Raw genomic sequence first — 21,339 nt, 5'->3', positions numbered from 1 at the left:
TGTGCCACGGTTTCCCGGCTCATCCGGAGTCTCCTCCTGCATTCCCGGTCCGTGAGGTCCTGGTATGACTGCCGGGGCCGGTACACACGGGGCGCCCTCGGGTGCCTCCGTTGCCGTGGGGCCGCGACGTCCTCCTCCCCCTCCTCGTCCTGTCGGTCAGGTGTCCCTCCAGCCTGGGCGGCAGCCGCCTGCCCCTCTGCGGCAGCCTGCGCCGCCTCTCTGGCACGCTCCTCCTCCTCCTCCTCATCCAGGGCAACATAGACATGAGCGGCTGCCACCACGGGGGCCAACATCGCTGGATGGTCTGAAAACATGACGGCCTGGTGGGGGGGAGGGGAACGACGACATGTCATCATTGCCCATATCCCCTCCTCCCCCCAGCCAGGTGGCATGGACCGCATGGGTCCGACTGTTGGAGGCTGGCACCTGGCCAGGTGGACCAACTCATTTGCCCTCCCATCACCCACCCCGGCACGGACCCCCCCCCCCCAACCTCCACCCCGGCACGGACCCCCTCCCCAACACCCACCCCAGCACGGACCCCCCCCCCAACCTCCACCCCGGCACGGACCCCCCCCCAACCTCCACCCCGGCACGGACCCCCTCCCCAACCTCCACCCCGGCACGGACCCCCTCCCCAACCCCCAACCTCCACCCCAGCACGGACCCCCCCCCAACCTCCACCCCGGCACGGACCCCCTCCCCAACCCCCAACCTCCACCCAGCACGGACCCCCCCCCAACCTCCACCCCGGCACGGACCCCCTCCCCAACCTCCACCCCGGCACGGACCCCCTCCCCAACCTCCACCCCGGCACGGACCCCCTCCCAACCTCCACCCCGGCACGGACCCCCTCCCCAACCTCCACCCCGGCACGGACCCCCTCCCCAACCTCCACCCCGGCACGGACCCCCTCCCCAACCCCCAACCTCCACCCCAGCACGGACCCCCTCCCCAACCTCCACCCCGGCACGGACCCCCTCCCCAACCTCCACCCCGGCACGGACCCCCTCCCCAACCCCCAACCTCCACCCCAGCACGGACCCCCCCCCAACCTCCACCCCGGCACGGACCCCCTCCCCAACCTCCACCCCGGCACGGACCCCCTCCCCAACCTCCACCCCGGCACGGACCCCCTCCCCAACCTCCACCCCGGCACGGACCCCCTCCCCAACCTCCACCCCGGCACGGACCCCCTCCCCAACCTCCACCCCGGCACGGACCCCCTCCCCAACCTCCACCCCAGCACGGACCCCCCCCCAACCTCCACCCCGGCACGGACCCCCTCCCCAACCCCCAACCTCCACCCCAGCACGGACCCCCCCCCAACCTCCACCCCGGCACGGACCCCCTCCCCAACCTCCACCCCGGCACGGACCCCCTCCCCAACCCCCAACCTCCACCCCAGCACAGACCCCCCCCCAACTTCCACCCCGGCACGGACCCCCTCCCCAACCCCCAACCTCCACCCCAGCACGGACCCCCCCCCAACCTCCACCCCGGCACGGACCCCCTCCCCAACCTCCACCCCGGCACGGACCCCCTCCCCAACCCCCAACCTCCACCCCAGCACGGACCCCCCCCCAACCTCCACCCCGGCACGGACCCCCTCCCCAACCCCAACCTCCACCCCAGCACGGACCCCCCCCCAACCTCCACCCCGGCACGGACCCCCTCCCCAACCCCCAACCTCCACCCCAGCACGGACCCCCCCCCCAACCTCCACCCCGGCACGGACCCCCCCCCCTCCCCACCCCACCCCGGCACGGACCCCCTCCCCAACCCCCAACCTCCACCCCAGCACGGACCCCCCCCCCAACCTCCACCCCGGCACGGACCCCCTCCACAACCCCCAACCTCCACCCCGGCACGGACCCCCTCCCGGCACTCCCCCGGAGCCCAGCCTACTCTAACCCCCCCCCCCGCCGCACACACACACAAGCCGAGACACACCTCTCCTCAGGCAATCAGTCTGCGGCCACGCCATTTCCTGCCCAGAGCCAACCCCCCAGGCCGTCACTCACCTCCTCGCTGGTCGGCGTGAGCCTGGAGCACCGGGTCACGCCGATGAAAAGGAGGTTTGATTGACGTCGACGTGAACGGTCATCACGTCGACGGGACTTCGGCCCATCCGGAAGGGAGAATATCGGCAGGCCGAAAATCGGCTGCCTTGCGCAGACCCGTGACATTCTCCGCGGCAGCGGCGCCATTAACGCCCCGCCGACTTTTCTCCCTTCGGAGACTTCGGCGGGGGCGGGATTCACGGCGGCCAACGGCCATTCTCCGACCCGGCGGGGGGTCGGAGAATGACGCCCCTGATCTTTTCATGGAGCTCATTCGACAACTTTATTTGCCCCTTCGAATATTTTTCCAATTCCCTTTTGAAAATTACTATTGAACCCCTTGCCCTGGCCTTTCAGGCAGTGCATCACAGATATCAAGGGTGGGATTCTCCGTTAGCCAACGGCAAAATCGGGTAATGCGATTGGGCCGAGAATAGCTTCCGATGCCAAAATCGCAGCAGGCACCGATTTGACGCCAAATTGTGATTCTCCGTCGCCTCAAAAAAGCCATCAATGCGTTTCACTCCGCACATACAGACGGCACCATTTGCACATCATTAGCGGGCCCGACCACAAGGCCTCCGCGATTCTCCGCCTCCGATGGGCCGGGTTCTCGACAGCGTGGTTCACTTGCGCTTTTAAAAATCGTGAAACCGCCATGGCGGCTGCTGAGGGAGAGAGAGGAGGTATGGAAGGTGTTCAACATGGCAATAGTGTGCTGACAGTTGTGCCGCTGGCCTGGGGCTACTGCCAGGGCTTGCGGGGAGTAGTGGGGGGTGGCCAGGAGGTGAGCTGTGGGGTTCGGGGTGGACGGACACGAGCTCCATTGCCTCAGCCGACAAGGCAGTCATGCAGCTACGCACACCGCTAACAGATCACTTTGAACCTCGTGCCACGGATCATACAATTGTCCCCCTCTGGCCCCAGATGACCCATCAGCTGTGTGGGCACGATCCAGCACAACCAGTGCCATCTTTTTGGCTGAGATAAGTGTGTGTAGGGAGTGTATTGTGTACGTGCGGCTACAGCTTGTCAGCGACCTGAGTGTCGATCACGGGCCCGGCGAATGCCACACCGTTTTTCATTAGAATCGATTGTGTTTGGGGACTTCCGGGTACGGCAATGACCAGCTAAGTCGCACGTTTCGACACCTCCCGTTGAAACGGACTTTTGGGCTCTTATTAGGAGCCCCAACGGCAATTTTTAACGGCCAAAATCATTGTGCGTTGAAATAGGAGGGAATCCCCCCGGATAAATATGGATAAAGGAGAGGATAGCGGCCGGATTGCAGTGGATCCACTGGAGCAGCGGCACGGAAGGGAAGCTCAAAGCAAGATGGCGTTGGAAGGTGGCTGTTTGGTATGGGGCCCGGAGCAACAAGAGTTCCTGCGGCGCTGTGTGGAAGAGCTGAAGAAGGAGGTGTTGGCCCCGATGCTACAGGCGATTGAAGGGCTAAAGGAGACGCAGAGGACCCAGGAGTTGGAGCTTCGGGTCGTGAAGGCAAAGGCTGCAGAGAATGAGGATGAAATACAGGGCCTGGTGGTAAGGACAGAGACGCACGAGGCACAGCACAAAAGGTGTGTGGAGAGGTTGGAAGCCCTGGAGAATAACTCGAGGAGGAAGAATTTAAGAGTCTTGGGTCTTCCTGAAGGCACAGAGGGGGCAGACGTTGGGGCATATGTGAGCACAATGCTTCACTCGCTAATGGGATCGGAGGCCCCGACGGGCCCTTTGGAGGTGGAGGGAGCTTATCGAGTTATGGCGCGAAGACCAAAGGCAGGAGAAATACCTCGAGCCATAGTGGTGAGGTTTCACCGCTACAATGACAGAGAGATGGTTCTAAGATGGGCGAAGAAAACTCGGAGCTGCAGGTGGGAGAACGTGGTGATCCGCGTGTACCAGGACTGGAGAGCGGAGGTGGCGAGAAGGAGGGCAAGTTTCAACCGGGCCAAGGCGGTGCTCCACAAAAAGGTTAAATTTGGAATGTTGCAGCCGGCGAGACTGTGGGTCACACACCAAGGGAAGCACCACTACTTTGAGACGGCAGAAGAGGCGTGGACATACATTGTGAACGAGAAGCTGGAATAGTCTGGCGAGAGAAAAAGCTTCTGTAATAAAGTGGTGGGGTGATTATGTGGGACGAGGAAGGGGAAGGGGGGGGAATTTTTTCAATTTTGTAACTTTTCTCTTTTCCCCTCGTGGGGGGGGAGGGGGGGGGCGCCGGTGGGAAGGAAAGGGGAAGGAGAAGGGAACTGCGCCATCAGGGGCGGGGCCGAGTGGGAAACGCGAGCTTTGCTCCCGCGCTATGGTAATTGTGGCGGGAACGGGGACACAGGAAGGAGGGGGCCTCGCACAATGAGGGGCCGAGGACAAACGGGGGAAGCTGAGGTCAGCCAGAGTTTGCTGACTTCTGGGAGCAACATGGGGGGTGCAACTACGCTAGAAAGGGATCTAGCGGAGGGGGGGGGGAGGGGAGAGTTAACTGGGTTGCTGCTGCTAAGGGGAAGGGGGAGCTGTTATGGGGCGGGGTGGTCGGGACGGGAGAGCACCGTCGGTGGGATATACGGGTACGTGGTAACCGGGTGAGGAGCTGGGTTAGAAAAGGGGATGGCTAGTCGACACGGGGGGGGGGGGTAAAGTGCCCCCTAACCCGGTTGATCAAGTGGAACGTGAGAGGGCTGAATGGGCCGATTAAAAGGGCACGGGTACTCGCACACCTAAAGAACTTAAAGGCAGATGTGGTCATGTTGCAGGAGACGCACCTGAAACTGGCAGATCAGGTCAGACTACGTAAAGGATGGGTGGGGCAGGTGTTCCATTCGGGCTTAGATGCGAAGAATAGGGGGGTGGCTATTCTAGTGGGGAAACGGGTACTGTTTGAGGCAAAAACCATAGTGGCGGACAGTGGGGGTAGATACGTGATGGTGAGTGGCAGATTACAAGGGGAGGTGGTGCTTCTGGTGAACGTATATGCCCTGAACTGGGATGATGTAAACTTCATGAAGCGTATGCTGGGGCGTATCCCGGACCTGGAGGCAGGAAAGCTGGTAATGGGGGGAGACTTCAATACGGTGCTTGATCCAGGGCTGGACCGGTCTAGGTCTAAGACCGGGAGGAGGCCGGCAGCGGCCAAGGTGCTTAAGGACTTCATGGAGCAGATGGGAGGAGTAGATCCCTGGAGATTTATTAGGCCTAGGAGTAAGGAGTTTTCATTTTTCTCCCATGTTCACAAGGTGTATTCACGGATAGACTTTTTTGTCCTGGGAAGGGCGCTGATTCCGAAGGTGACAGGGACGGAGTACATGGCCATAGCCATTTCGGACCACGCTCCACATTGGGTAGATCTGGAGGTAGGAGAGGAAAAGGAGCAGCACCCACTCTGGAGATTGGATATGGGGTTGTTGGCGGATGAGGGGGTATGTCTAAGGGTGAGGGGGTGTATCAAAAGGTACCTGGAGCTTAATGATAACGGAGAGGTCCAGGTGGGAGTGGTCTGGGAGGCACTGAAGGCGGTGGTCAGAGGGGAACTGATATCCATAAGGGCCCATAAAGGGAAGCAAGAGAGCAAAGAAAGGGAGCGACTGTTGAGAGAACTTCTGAGGGTAGACAGGCAATATGCAGAGGCTCCGGAGGAGGGACTGTACAGGGAAAGATAAAGGCTACATATGGAATCTGACCTGCTGACCACGGGCAAGGCAGAAGCACAGTGGAGGAGGGCACAGGGAGTACAGTATGAGTATGGAGAGAAGGCGAGCCGGTTACTGGCCCAACAGCTGAGGAAGAGGGGAGCGGCGAGGGAGATAGGTGGGGTGAGGGATGAGGAAGGTGAGATGGAACGGGGAGCGGAGAGGGTGAACGGGGTGTTTAAGGCATTCTACGAGAGGCTGTATAAGGCTCAGCCCCCGGAAGGGAAGGAGGAAATGATGCATTTCCTAGATCGGCTGGAATTCCCGAAGGTGGAGGAGCAGGAGAGGGCGGGACTGGGAGCACGGATTGAGGTGGAGGAGGTGGTAAAGGGGATTGGGAGCATGCAGGCGGGGAAGGCCCCGGGACCGGATGGGTTCCCGGTGGAATTTTATAGGAAATACATGGACCTACTGGCCCCGCTTTTGACGAGAACCTTTAATGAGGCCAGGGAAAGGGGGAAGTTGCCCCCGACTATGTCGGAGGCGACGATATCGTTACTCTTAAAGAAGGAAAAAGACCCGCTGCAATGCGAGTCTTACAGGCCTATTTCCCTCCTGAACGTGGATGCTAAGCTCCTGGCCAAGGTGATGGCGACAAGGATAGAGGATTGTGTCCCGGGGGTGGTTCACGAGGATCAAACTGGGTTCGTTAAGGGGAGACAGCTGAACACGAATATACGGAGGCTGCTAGGGGTGATGATGATGCCCCCGCCGGAGGGGGAGGCGGAGATAATGGTGGCGATGGACGCTGAGAAAGCATTTGACAGAGTGGAGTGGGACTACCTATGGGAAGTGTTGAAGAGATTTGGTTTTGGAGAGGGGTTTATTGGATGGGTACAGCTGCTATATAGGGCCCCGGTGGCAAGTGTGATCACGAACAGGCAGAGGTCCGACTACTTCCGTCTTTATAGAGGGACAAGACAGGGGTGTCCCCTGTCTCCGTTACTGTTTGCATTGGCAATTGAGCCGCTGGCCATAGCACTGAGGGGCTCTAGGAAGTGGAGGGGTGTTCTCAGGGGAGGAGAAGAACACCAGGTATCATTGTATGCAGATGATCTATTGCTGTATGTTGCGGACCCAGTGGAGGGGATGCCTGAGATAATGTGGACACTCAGGGAGTTTGGGGAATTTTCGGGGTACAAATTGAATATGGGGAAGAGTGAGTTGTTTGTGGTGCATCTGGGGGAGCAGAGCAGGGGAATAGATGATTTACCGCTGAGGAGGGTAACAAGAGATTTCCGGTACTTAGGGATCCAGATAGCCAGGAACTGGGGAACCCTACATAGGCTTAATTTAACACGATTGGTGGAACAGATGGAGAAGGATTTTAGGAGATGGGACATGGTGTCCCTGTCACTGGCGGGCAGGGTGCAGGCGGTCAAAATGGTAGTCCTCCCGAGATTTCTTTTTGTGTTCCAGTGCCTCCCGGTGATGGTTACGAGGGCTTTTTTCAAAAAAATTGAGAAGAGTGTTATGAGCTTTGTGTGGGCTGGAAAGACCCCGAGAGTGAGGAGGTTTTTTTTGCAGCGTAGCAGGGATAAGACTGGCACTGCCGAGCTTAAGTGATTATTATTGGGCCGCCAATATCTCAATGGTGTGTAAGTGGATGGGAGAAGGGGAGGGAGCGGCGTGGAAGAGACTGGAAGTGGCGTCCTGTAAAGGAACCAGCCTACAAGCATTGGCGACGGCGCCGTTGCCGTTCTCCCCGAAGAAATACACCACAAGTCCAGTGCTGGTGGCAACGCTGAAAATCTGGGGGCAGTGGAGACGGCATAAGGGAATGACGGGTGCCTCGGTGCGATCCCCGATAAGGAATAATCATAGGTTTGTCCCGGGGAGAATAGATGGGGGATTTAGAACATGGCAGAGAGTAGGGATTGTGCAACTGAGGGATCTGTTCCTAGACGGGACGTTTGCGAGTCTGGGAGCGCTGACGGAAAAATACGGGTTGCCCCAGGGGAATACATTTCGGTATATGCAATTGAGGGCTTTTGTAAGGCAACAGGTGAGGGAATTTCCGCAGCTCCCGACGCAGGAGATTCAGGATAGAGTGATTTCGGGAACATGGGTGTGGGATGGTAGGGTGTCAGATATATACAGGGAAATGAGAGATGAGGGATGAGCTGAAGGGAAAACGGGAAGAAGAGCTGGGGGAAGAGATCGAAGAGGGGCTGTGGGCAGATGCCCTATGCAGGGTAAACTCTTCGTCCTCGTGTGCCAGGCTTAGACTGATACAATTCAAGGTCTTGCACAGGGCGCACATGACCGGAGCAAGGCTCAGTAAATTGTTCGGGGTAGAGGATAGGTGCGGGAGATGCGCGAGAAGCCCAGCGAACCACACCCACATGTTTTGGTCATGCTCGGCACTGCATGGGTTCTGGGTGGGGGTGGCAAAGGCCCTTTCGAAGGTGGTGGGGTTCCGGGTCGAGCCAAGCTGGGGGTTGGCTATATTTGGGGTTGCAGAAGAGCCGGGAGTGCAGGAGGCGAGAGAGGCTGATGTTTTGGCCTTTGCGTCCCTAGTAGCCCGGCGAAGGATATTGTTAATGTGGAAGGAAGCTAAACCCCCGGGCGTGGAGGCCTGGATAAACGAGGCAGGGTTTTTATAAAACTGGAACGGATAAAGTTCGCACTAAGAGGTTCGGCTCAAGGGTTCACCAGGCGGCGGCAACCGTTCATTGACTATCTCGCAGAACGATAAAGGAACTGGGAAAGTAGCAGCAGCAACCCGGGGGGGGGGGGGGGGGGGGGGGGGGGGGGGGGCGGGTGTCCTCAGGAGTGTTTTTGTATGGATATTTTTACTTGGACATGTATATTGGCTTGTTTGACTTTATTATTTGGGAGAGTTAATATTTTGTTATGGCAGTTGTCATTTAGTTTATATATTATTTATTTATTTGTTAAAAACGGTCACTATTATTTATATTGTTTTATTGTTGTAGAAGGGAAAAATTTTTGTACTGTTTTGTTTGGCCGAAAAAAGTTTGAATAACATATATTTTTAAAAAAAGAATCGATTGTGTTCCATGTGGCACCGGTGCTAGCCCATCAACAGTAGCGGAATCGGTCCAGGTGCAGCGCCAGTTATTCTGTCGTAAAAGTCCACGGATACTCCGTTGACGTCAACACTTCGGGCGGGATTCTCCGATTGCCAACTCCAAAATCACGTTCGACAATTGGCCGGCGAATCCGTTTTACAACCGAAATTGGGGGCGGCGCTGTTTTTGAGATGCTCCGCCCCCTCAAAAACGGCATAATCGCTGAGTTCGCTGCGGCCGTTGGGACTGCCTCAGGACGTCGCCCGAGGCCCTCCCCCGATGCTCCGCCCCCAATGGGCCAACTTCCCGACAGCGCTGGTCACATGCGGTCACAGATTGCAGGCACCTCGCGTGGCGGCTGCGGACTGTATCCAGCGCCGCCACAGTCGGGGGGGCATTCCGCTGGCCGAGGAGGGGGCTGGGGGGACAGGGGCTGGGGGGACTGGTGGGGGGGGTGGTCCGGGGGTGGCGAGGGGGAGTTACAGGGGGGCATGTTCGGTGCCACGGACCCGGCAATTCTCCATTTGTATCTGCAGGTGAAGCTGGGGTCTTCACGTGGCGCGGCTGCTAGACCCCCACCCGGTGGAGCATCGGTGCGGGGGCTGCGCCGACTTGTTGGTCATAAGACTAGACACATGATAGAGGCTGCTGAGGGAGAGAGAGGAGGTATGGAAGGGGTATCAAACTAGAGACATAGCCTCAAAATCAGAGAATCCAGCCCTCAGGGATATGTCCCCACTCCAGCATCAAAGTGCAGGCGTTTCACTCTGGAATTTCAGAGTGATTCTGCTACCTGAAGGGGGCTAGCAGGGCTTCGGAGTACTCCTTGCAGCTCTGGCTGCCGATACGGGGCCCTGCACTTCCGGTGGGGAATCCGGGCATGCGCACGGCGGCGGCCTTTGGCGGCCACCCCGTGCGACATGGCGGACTCACACCATGGACCGGCCCCGAAAATATAGGCCCCCCCCCCCGAGATCGTGCACACTTGCGGAACGGTGGTCCCCGATTGCTAGCCTGCTGTCCATGAGGCCCCCCCGCCTTGATGAAGGATCCCCCCACCCCCCACCAGGGCAGCCATGGGCTGACTCTGCAGCCGCCACTGGCCTTCCCGACAGGCAAAATGTGGTTAGAACCACGCCATCGGAAACTCGGCCAGTTTTCGTCGGAGAATCGCCACAGGGGCCTCTGTTAATGGCCCCCTACCCGCGCCGCATAGACCGCGCGCGATTCGTGTCAATTCTCCGGGGACGGGAGAATCGCGGAGCGGCATCGCGCCGGATTTCGGCATCAATGCCCATTCTCCGCCCCTGTGCCAACAAAGAACAAAGAAATGTACAGCACAGGAACAGGCCCTTCGGCCCTCCAAGCCCGTGCCGACCATGCTGCCCGACTAAACTACAATCTTCTACACTTCCTGGGTCCGTATCCCTCTATTCCTATCCTATTCATGTATTTGTCAAGATGCCCCTTAAATGTCACTATCGTCCCTGCTTCCACCACCTCCTCCGGTAGCGAGTTCCAGGCACCCACTACCCTCTGCGTAAAAAGCTTGCCTCGTACATCTACTCTAAACCTTGCCCCTCTCACCTTAAACCTATGCCCCCTAGTAATTGACCCCTCTACCCTGGGGAAAAGCCTCTGACTATCCACTCTGTCTATGCCCCTCATAATTTTGTAGACCTCTATCAGGTCTCCCCTCAACCTCCTTCGTTCCAGTGAGAACAAACCGAGTTTATTCAACCGCTCCTCATAGCTAATGCCCTCCATACCAGGCAACATTCTGGTAAATCTCTTCTGCACCCTCTCTAAAGCCTCCACATCCTTCTGGTAGTGTGGCGACCAGAATTGAACACTACACTCCAAGTGTGGCCTAACTAAGGTCCTATACAGCTGCAACATGATTTGCCAATTCTTATACTCAATGCCCCGGCCAATGAAGGCAAGCATGCCGTATGCCTTCTTGACTACCTTCTCCACCTGTGTTGCCCCTTTCAATGACCTGTGGACCTGTACTCCTAGATCTCTTTGACTTTCAATACTCTTGAGGGTTCTACCATTCACTGTATATTCCCTACCTGCAATAGACCTTCCAAAATGCATTACCTCACATTTGTCCGGATTAAACTCCATCTGCCATCTCTCCGCCCAAGTCTCCAAACAATCTAAATCCTGCTGTATCCTCTGACAGTCCTCATCGCTATTCGCAATTCCACCAACCTTTGTGTCGTCTGCAAACATATTAATCAGACCAGTTACATTTTCCTCCAAATCATTTATATATACTACAAAGAGCAAAGGTCCCAGCACTGATCCCTGTGGAACACCACTGGTCACAGCCCTCCAATTAGAAAAGCATTCTTCCATTGCTACTCTCTGCCTTCTATGACCTAGCCAGTTCTGTATCCACCTTGCCGTGTGACTTCACCTTTTGTACTAGTCTACCATGAGGGACCTTGTGAAAGGCCTTACTGAAGTCCATATAGACAACATCCACTGCCCTACCTGCATCAATCATCTTAGTGACCTCCTCGAAAAACTCTATCAAGTTAGTGAGACACGACCTCCCCCTTCACAAAGCCATGCTGCCTCTCACTAATACGTCCATTTGCTTCCAAATGGGAGTAGATCCTGTCTCGAAGAATTCTCTCCAGTAATTTCCCTACCACTGAAGTAAGGCTCACCGGCCTGTAGTTCCCTGGATTATCCTTGCTACCCACCTTAAACAGAGGAACAACATTGGCTATTCTCCAGTCCTCCGGGACATCCCCTGTCGATTGCGATTTTGACGCGGAGGCTCGGAGAATCCTAACCCATATCTATGTGCTTGAGAAACAGTAGTTGCAACTTCCTGAAAGATATTAAGGATGTTGGTCATGCACAAACTTCCTTGTCTAAAACTGGTTACTGTTTACTAGTTTGTTTTATAGTATTAAAGCTGTATCCTCGGGAGCTTGTGTTTTTTTGGCAGCATTTGCACCTCATCTCTGGATTAAATCATTGAATTATCCAATTTTTGTACAACTCGAATATAATCTATCTGTACACAGGATTTGAGAAGAAAGTATTATTGATTTTCAGTCTAGTCTAACTCAGTCGAATATGCATTCTTCACAAACTGCTGTCACTATTTATTAGCCATTGGATTTTGGAAATTGGAGCACTCAATCATATAATTTAATTATGTCTTTGTTTCATCGGCTGGCTCTACTCTCGGGCTGCCTATTAAAAAGGATGAGTAAGGAATGGTGAATAAGACCTTGCAGATGGTTTGGAGGGGAAGATAGGGAGAGACACAATTAGTTGTCAACTGTCAGCATTTTGTGCAGGCACACATTTCTAACCATGCTAAATCTGAGCCTCAAAGGCAAGCTGATCCTCCATCATCTTTAATTGCCTCGTTATCCATTGTGTATTGCATCTTTTGTGCCGATGAAATGCTCAAAGGATGTTCAGGCGAATTCATCAGTTTCTTGAGTTTTCTCACATTAACCGGGCTGGACAAATTGCATTTGCAACCATTAAAAAAAGCTACTGTATTGTCTGTAGGGAGGCACATTGCTTTGCTTCATCAGATATCATCTACTGGATTTTTGTAACGAGTAAATAACAATCTAACCAAGGGATTAACTAGTTTGCCATTGTTGATTGGCACCTATTAACTGTGACTGGCGATTCAGTATGATCAAGTCAAAGAAGTAGGAACATACAGGCACAGTTTCTTAAAGACAGGACATCAAGTGTAAACTACATTTGAAGATTTCAGAAAACCATACTGAAGGTATGTAATAATACATCAGCAATATTATGGTTGTCAATATTATATTATTTGTTGTCAATGTGAAATAGGATATCTATAGCTGAGCGGATCGTTTTTCCTGGTGGCTCCTGAACTTTACAGTTTTTTTCAGTTCACTTTCATATTTTGACATGGTATTTATTTTTTAGAATGGATTCTGCCACTATAATCAATCCACATTGAAAGCCAAGCTGAAGAGCTACACAAATGTTACTTCAGGAGATAGGGAAGCTTTGAAAATGGCCATCTTTAAAAATGGACCAGTGGCTGTAGCGATCCATGTTTCCCACAAGTCCTTTAGCTTTTACAGCAGAGGAGTTTATTATGAGCAAAAGTGTGGTAAGTATTCTAACTTTCTTAATATACTGGAGAAAGGAAATATAATACATTTTGTTTGGAATAAAATGTAACATCTAGAATTTGAATCAAGTTAACTATTGCTATGGAGAATGTTACTGCTGTAAATATAGGTGTTACTCTTAATTCATATACGACTGTCAGGTGTTCAAAGATGACAATATCTGCGGAACAATTATTTGAAATTATTGACTTAGAAATATGGTCAATATGTACTCAAATATAATGAGTAGTGTGCTATATTGACTTTAAGTACACATAATTCTTTAGAACCATGGCCGGGATTCTCCCCTACCTGGCGGGGCGGGGGGTCCCGACGGGATGCAGTGGCGGGAACCACTCCGGCGTCGGACCGCCCCAAAAGGTGCGGTTTCTCCGCGCCTTTAGGGGCCAAGCCCTCACCTTGAGGGGCTAGGCCCGCGCCGGAGTGGTTGGCGCACCGCCGGCCGGCGGGAAAGGCCTTTGGTGCCACGCCAGCCAGGGCCGAAAGGACTTCGCTGGCCGGCTGCTGACGTCATCCCCACGCATGCGCGGGGGGGGGGGGTCTGTTCCACATCGGCCATGGTGAAGGCTGTGGCCCAGGCGGAGGGAAAAGAGTGCCCCCATGGCACAGGCCCGCCCGCGGATCGGTGGGCCCCGATCATGGGCCAGGCCACCGTGGGGGCACCCCCCGGGGCCAGATCGCCCCGCGGCCCCTCTAGGACCCCGGAGCCCACCCGCGCCGCCTGAGAGGTGGTTTGATTCTCGCCGGCGGGACTGGCATTCCAGCAGCGGGACTTCGGCCCATCGCTGGCCAGAGAATCGCCGGGGTGGGGGTGGGGGGTTCGCCGACTGGTGCGGCGCGATTCCCGCCCCCACGAATATCCGGTGCTGGAGAATTCGGCAACCGGCGGGGGCGGGATTCACGCCAGCCCCTGGCGATTCTCCGACCTGGCAGGTGGTCGGAGAATCCCGCCCCATATCTTAAATAAATAATGTTAGCATAATGTTTATGTCATTTAACTAGTAATCCAGGTGAGAGGACAAATGATACAGAGACATGAGTTCTAATTCCACCATGGCAGCTGAGGAATTTAAATTCTGCTCATTTAATAAATCTGGAATAAAAAGCTGTTTACACTAAGGGTGAGCACAGTAAGAAGTCTTACAACACCAGGTTAAAGTCCAACAGGTTTGTTTCAAACACTAGCTTTCGGAGCGCTGCTCCTTCCTCAGGTGAATGAAGAGGTATGTTCCAGAAACTATCTATAGACACTAAGGGTGACCATGAAACTTCAGGATTGTTGTAAAAACTACTTGGTCCTTTCAGGAAAGAAATCTTTCATCCTTGCCTAATCTGGCCTACCTGTGACTTCACATCTACAGCAATGTGGTTGACTCTTACTCTGAAATGGGCAAGCAAGCTATTCAGTTGTCAAGAGGGTGGCTCACCACCACCTTCTCAGGGGTAACGAGGGATGGGCATTAAATGATGTCCTTGCCAGCGATGCCCCACATCTTGTAAATGAATTTGAAAAGTGTAAATCATGATTGGATATCTGTCAGAATTTTTCCCATTTTGGTGAAGTACTTAATCAGTGAACTAGCTGCTGTGTTTCCTCATTCTTCCCTCATTTCCCTCGCCACCCCACAAAAAAAGGACAAGCCCAGACTAAATATTGCATTTTCTCATCTACATAAATAAAGCAGCTTTCTGCCAACCATTTGCATAAATGACATCAAAGGTGAGTATAAAAATGCTGTGAGTGTTGTTTTTTGGTACTATGAAATTGTGCAATATAATTATGTAATTATGAAATTAAAAATAGACGCAGACAAATGTTATGTCAAATAAATGGGACGGGAGTCACTGGAAGTCTTTTAATGTTGCTGTTTTAGGAAATGAATTGAAAGATTTGAATCATGCTGTGCTTGCTGTTGGTTATGGAGTACTTGCTGGTCAACCATACTGGCTTATTAAAAACTCTTGGTCGATATACTGGGGCAATGCTGGATACATACTGATGTCCATGGAAGACAACAACTGTGGAGTTGCGACAGATGCAACGTACGTCACCCTGGAGTAGCTGCAGAGAAAGAGAAACAAATGTTTGACTTGTATTGCTCACGCAAACATCATAATTTGGTCAGAATTTATTTTTGCACAGATTATTGCAAACAACCTTTTCCAGCATGAACATTAACAATTGAATACAAATCAGTAGGGGCTTTTCACAAAGGTTAATAAAGCCAAACCTTTACTTTCTATCACTGTTTTCTCGAACTGGTGAACTTTTGAACACCAGCATACATGTGGTTGCAGATTCAGTTTCCTTCCTCAGCGGATGTATTTTATGTATGATGAAGAAATACATTTGACACCGATTAAAAATCAGTTTGATTATGCAGATACAAAATCTCTTATGCTTTATGACGTGATATTTTTGTCTGAATAAATCATTGAATTCCTCCTCTGGTCCTTTCTTTATTTGTTAACAAATGCCCAATATTACATTGCAACAAAAATGTAATTAGCTAATTTTCTTATATCAGAAATATAAGACAATCATGAATAAATCTAACAAGAAGTTGACGGGGGTCGATGACGGTGGACATCTGAGGGCGGGCCTGAGGGGGTGCGGGAAGTGGGCTGGAGGCTGGCCCAGGAGAAGCTATAGTTGATCGGCAAGGAGGGGGGGTGGTGATGTGGTGTCCCGACCAGGCTCATCACATGGAACGTGAGAGGGCTGAACGGGCCTTTCATGAGGTCCCGCTTGTTCGCACATTTGAGGAGTTTAAAGGTGGATGTAGCATTCTTACAGGAAACCTGAAGATCGGGGATCAGTCTAGACTCAGGAAAGGGTGGATAGGGCAGGTCTTCCATTCGGGGCTGGATTTGAAGATGAGGGGAGTGGTGGTCTTGATAAATAAACGGGCAGCTTTTGAAGTGGTAAACATAGTGACAGACTCCAGGGGGGGGGTTTGTTATGGTGAGTGGGAAATTGGAAGGGGATGCCAGTGGTGTTGGTGAATGTTTATGCCCCGAACTGGGACGATGTAGACTTTATTGGGTGGGTGCTGGGGGAAATCCCGGACCTGGACTCGCACCGGTTGATACTGGGGAGCCCAAGTTGGATCAGTCAAGCCTAAGCGGTGACGAGGGAACTGAGGGGGTTGATGGAGCACATGGGCAGGTGCATCCATGGAGGTTTGGGAGGCCAAGGGCGAAGGAATTCTCATTTTTCTCCCATATGCACAGGGTGTAATCCCGAATTGACTATTTTGTGTTGGACAGGATGTTGTTGGCGGGGTTGGTCGGTTCTGAGTACTTGGCAATTGTGGTTTTGGATCATACGCTGCATTGGGTATACTTGCAGGTGAATCGAGGGAGCGGGGGGGGGGGGGGGGGGAACAGAGCACGTATGGAGGTTGGATCTGGGGCTGTTGGCAGATGAGGAGGTTTCTGAGCGGGTGAGGGCTGCTATTCAGGGATATGTGGAGCTGAAAGACACTGGTGAGGTTATGACCGCCACATTGTGGGGAGCATTGAAGGCAGTAGTAAGGGGGAAGTTCATTTCAATACAGGCACACAAGGTCAGACGGAGCTGGTGGAGATGGCGAGGTTAGTGGAGGAGATTTTGCAGGCAGCTAGGAGGTGTTCGGAAGCCCCGGAGGCGGCGTTGTTGAGGGAGTGACAGAAACTTCAGATGGAGTTTGGGTTGATATCCACAGGTAAGGCGGTAAGGCAGTTGAGAGTTAAAGCGGCGGTCTATGAGTATGGAGAAAGGGCAAGTAGGATTTTGGCTCATCAATTGAGGAAGCAGGAAATGGCGAGGGAGATCAGAAAGGTGAAGGATATGTAGAGGGGGGTTGGGGGGGAAACACAGTTGTGGACCCGGTGGGAGTGAATGGGGTGTTCAGGGGCTCTTAAGAGATTGTACAAGTCGGAGCCCCAGCCAGTGTGGAGGGCATGAGGCATTTTTTGGAGGGGCTGGAGTTCCCTCGGGTGGAGGAGGACCTGGTGGAGAGATGGTCTCCCCATTGGGCTGGTGGAAGTGCTGGAGGCGATGCAGGCGGGGAAGGCCTCAGGCCCAGTGGGTTCGCGGTGGAAAATTACAAAAAGTAAAAGGTAAAAAAGGAGGTAGGGGAGTTGGGAAGTGGGAGGCGATTTTGGTGGGGTGTTCAGGAGCAAAGTCTTTACCCAGTGAGTATTTGGAACTCACTACCATCTAGAAGGTCAAGAGCAGCAGATACCTGGGAACCCTGCCACCTGGAGGTTCCCCTCCAAGTCACTCACCACCCTGACTTTGGAATGTACCGCCTGCGGTATTCTTGTTATCAGGATGGATGTTGTAGTGTTCACAAAGACAACAGTGTCATAATATACACCAGTATATCATGGTGCAGACACACACTGATGGACACACAGTAGGACCAATCAACATACACAACACCGCAGCCAATCACCAGTGAGAGCACACGCACTATAAAGACAGGGGACATCAGAGTTCCCGCTCATTCGAGTAGCAGCTAGCTAGGAGCACAGAGCTCACAGCCTGCAACACAGACATTCACCATGTGCTGAGTGCATCAACTGGTTAGGATAAGGCAAAGGTCTTTAGTTAAAGCTGGTATCGTATTTACCCACAGTTCAAGTATGTTTAAATAGTTAACCTTTTAATAAGATAGTGTTGCACTACTTCAAGTGTTGGTGACCTGTATGTGATCCAGAACACCCAACACAACAAACAGAAGCTAAGTTCATTAACAAACCTAACTTCTATTTACACTACTTATTAAGGCCCGACCACTTACCCCTATAGTAAATCATAATTTAGTCACATACAATTCTAAACTCAACTAACACTAGTCTCTGCACTCTATCTATGTATTCTGAGCTCTGTCTCACTGCTCCTTTGCTCTCCTCTCCAGCCTTCTTCCAGAAGTCTGTGAGTCAATGCTTTATATAGTTCTGCATCTAGCTCCAGCTAGTGGTTAATTATGACATGACATTAACCCTTTATATTCTGCACATTTCCCATAATGTCACACCGCTGTTCCTTCACTGTCGCTGGGGCAAAATCCTGGATCACCCTCCCTAACAGCACAGTGGGTGTACCTACACCGCAAGGACTGCAGCGGTTAAAGAAGTCAACTCACCACCACCTTCTGAAGGGCAACTAGGGATGGGTAATAAATGCTGGCCTAACTAGCAACATCCTTTGTGGATGCTATATGCCAACTGCACTTAGCACAGTGATTAGCACTGTTGCTTCACAATGCTATGGTCCCGGGTTCAATTCCCAGCTTGAGTCACTGTCTGTGCAGAGTCTTCATGTTCTCCCTGTGTCAGCATGGGTTTCCCCTACAAGTCCTGAAAGACGTGTTTGTTAGGTGAATTGGACATTCTGAATTCTCCCTCAATGTACCCAAACAGGCACCGGAGTATGGCGACTAGGGTACTTTCACAGTAACTTCATTGCAGTGTTCGTGTAAGCCTACTTGTGACACTGAGAATTCTTCACAGGACTAATGAATCCGAGTCCTCAGAAACAATACTGAATGGGATGGAATAAACTGTGTCTTCACTCAGGTCACAAGCACCATTACATTTAATTCTTAACTCACAAAGGTATTTGTGATTTCTTCTAATTGGCTGAATTTTAGGTTTTTTAAATCAGTCATGCTGATTAAATTGGCTTTGGCACCTGTGTCTAATTTTAATTGGACCACGTACCGTTCACTTCAAGTGGTAGCAGCCATTTGTCCTCATCAACCGCATTTATTTTAAATGGAGTATCAGTTTCCATTTTGTTTAAGTGCTGGAGAATTATTTGATGCCTCCAAAAAATTCTTCTTCTCTTATTACTCTTATTACAAACAGTGATGTCTTCCATTGTGCTGAGTGATCTGGGTTTGAGCTTAGAGTAATAATTCTGAGCAAAATGTTTTTTTTTTGCATCTGGAACAAAACTTGCGAAACACTGAACACTGCCTAATTTGTGCCCTTGACCACATCTATTACACAGAAATGCTTTGTCCTGATCTTTAACCTGTTTGTTGGTGTTCAAGGAGCCTCCGGAACTTCCCTGCCTTTTTGGAAAAAGGAATGCTTTCCTCCAAGAAGACGCTGTCATTACTGAGAAACATTGTAGACTGCTGTGCTGCTAGCTCATGAGCCTGACAAACCTTAACTGTTTGTTCCAAAGACAGCTCTGATTCCCTCGGCAACTGTTACCTCAGCTTATTTTCATTCACACCAAACAAAATTTGGTCCCGAATCATGGAAAATCCTACCACAGAAAAATTATAGGTTTTAGCTTTTAACTTTAAATCAGTGATGAAATGATCTATGGACTCTTCTGTCTTCTGTAAACATGTTCTAAACACATAGCGTTCATAAATTTCATTCTTTCTAGGGGTGCAATGTTCATCAAATCTCCAAATTACTTTGTTAAATTTTTATTATCTTTATTGTTTGCAAATTTAAACGTATTAAACACAGCAATTGCTTTGGGCCCTGTTAGGAGCATCGCTACCTTACGAGAATTTGTTTGATCTCCTAAATTTACTGCAGTAAGATACAGATTAAATTGTTGTTTAAACACACGCCAGTTGCTGTCCACATTACCATGAAATCTGAGACTCACTGGTGGCTTCTACGACTCCATGTGGTTCGCTCGTGCAGTTTCAAATCTCTGTGGAACTCATGGCAGGCTTGTTTTTTCTCAGTGTTTAATGCCATCCAGTCCTGGCACCATGTAATGTTCTTGTCGGATGGCCTGATTTATATTACAAGGGCATTTGTAGCTGAAGCTATAAACGATTTATTAGCATTAACTGTGGGTCAAATATATACAAAACAACAGATGAATAATAGTATGATCATGCACAAGCAACTCTCTCCTAGCTCTCCAGTCAGTGTGAGGTCACCTGACTTGAACATTCACTTATATACTAATGAGACTCCTGGTGGTCAGTCGGTGAATTACAACATAACCATGATATCACTACAGGGGGGTATGGGGTACTGCCCATGTGTGTATGTGTGTGTGTGTGGGGGGGGGGGTAACATTTCCCATGGGTGAGGGTGAGGGTGTGGGGGACTCACAAGCTCACTTAGAGATCGGGGCACTCTTTCAAAATGGCGGCCCGGCCTCTGAGTTCAGCTTCCAGTGCTGAATAAATTCCATGCGGGCTAAATAGCTTCTCTCTACCCAATTGAGAGAATATAAGCCTAAACTATGGAATATTTCCTCACAATTGGTCTCAGTATGATTCAAGTGATTCTGTATTGCACCCCCTCTAAGTAGGTAAAGAATCTGTCTTACTCATCAAAATGGTTGGTAACGGTCACACAACCTCTCAACCGTTACTAAAAGAATATCTATTCATTCATCTTATTGCCACTTGTGAAGCCACTCTGTTAAATAATTTTATGCTATATTTTCATTACATTTGCTATATTTGCATTACATTTGCCCCAAGAGTAGCTGTGAAGTCCTTGGGACACCCAGGGGGTGGGAAGCCTTCATTCATTGAAATTTATTTTTTCTTAATGAGTTTTTGTGATGGTTAGCAGACCAGTTTTGTACGTTTTAGAAGCAAACATGGCTGTCATTACCTTGCCAGCCACAACAATTCAACTTAAGCAAAATTGCTGGGAATGAACAACCTATTAGAGAGGACCTGTAAGGCCAAAACGTAAGTTATGAAAAACCACAATTTTAAATTTCTCACCCTTTTCAAATCTCTCCATGGCAAAATAAACTTCTAGCCACCTATTTGTACCATCACTATGGCTGCCTATTTCCACCTTTGTAACAGTACCCTTCCCCACTATCACCAGACTCCTAAATGACCCTCTTATGGACTGACTTCATGAACACTACACCCTGTATGCTTCATCCGATGCCAGTGTTTATGTAGTTACATTGTATATGTTGTGTTGCCCTATTATGTATTTTCTTTTATTCCCTTTTCTTCTCATGTACTTAATGATCTGTTGAGCTGCTCACAGAAAAATACTTTTCACTGTACCTCGGTACACGTGACAATAAACAAATCCAATCCAATCTATCTCAGATTATCTACTGCTGAAACTATCATCCATACCTTTGTTATCACAGATTTCACTATTTCAACACATTCCTGGTTGGTGTCCCCTGCTGTCAATCTGAAGACATCCAAAGTTCTACTGCCCATTCTTTACTCACACCAAATCCCCCCATCACAGCTGTGCTTGCTGACCTACACCAACCCCTAGTTAAACAATGCCTCGATTTTATTATTCTAATTCTTCTCATCAAATTCTTACATGGTCTTGCTCCTCTGTATGTTTCATATCTGCCAGTCCCACAACCCTCCAATTTATCAATGCTCCTCCAATTTTGCCCTTTCAGATGTTCTTTAAAACCTACTGC

At 51.3% G+C, this 21,339-nt stretch overlaps 1 protein-coding gene across 1 annotated transcript in view; it reads left to right on the top strand.

Annotated features, from left to right (window-relative positions):
• The window catches only part of LOC140411424 (digestive cysteine proteinase 2), an 86,327-nt gene extending 70,942 nt beyond the window's left edge, over nt 1-15,385 (top strand). Inside the window, exons 10-11 of the mRNA XM_072500534.1 lie at nt 12,730-12,919; nt 14,816-15,385. Of these exons, the coding sequence (XP_072356635.1) occupies nt 12,730-12,919; nt 14,816-15,003 (378 nt within the window). The 3' untranslated portion in view covers nt 15,004-15,385. The remainder of the gene's footprint in view (nt 1-12,729; nt 12,920-14,815) is intronic.
• The last annotated feature ends 5,954 nt before the right edge of the window (nt 15,386-21,339 follow it).

The sequence above is a fragment of the Scyliorhinus torazame genome, chromosome 1 (assembly GCF_047496885.1).
Source record: "Scyliorhinus torazame isolate Kashiwa2021f chromosome 1, sScyTor2.1, whole genome shotgun sequence".
Taxonomy (NCBI): Eukaryota; Metazoa; Chordata; class Chondrichthyes; order Carcharhiniformes; family Scyliorhinidae; genus Scyliorhinus; species Scyliorhinus torazame.
This window is presented reverse-complemented; position numbering and strand designations above follow the sequence as displayed.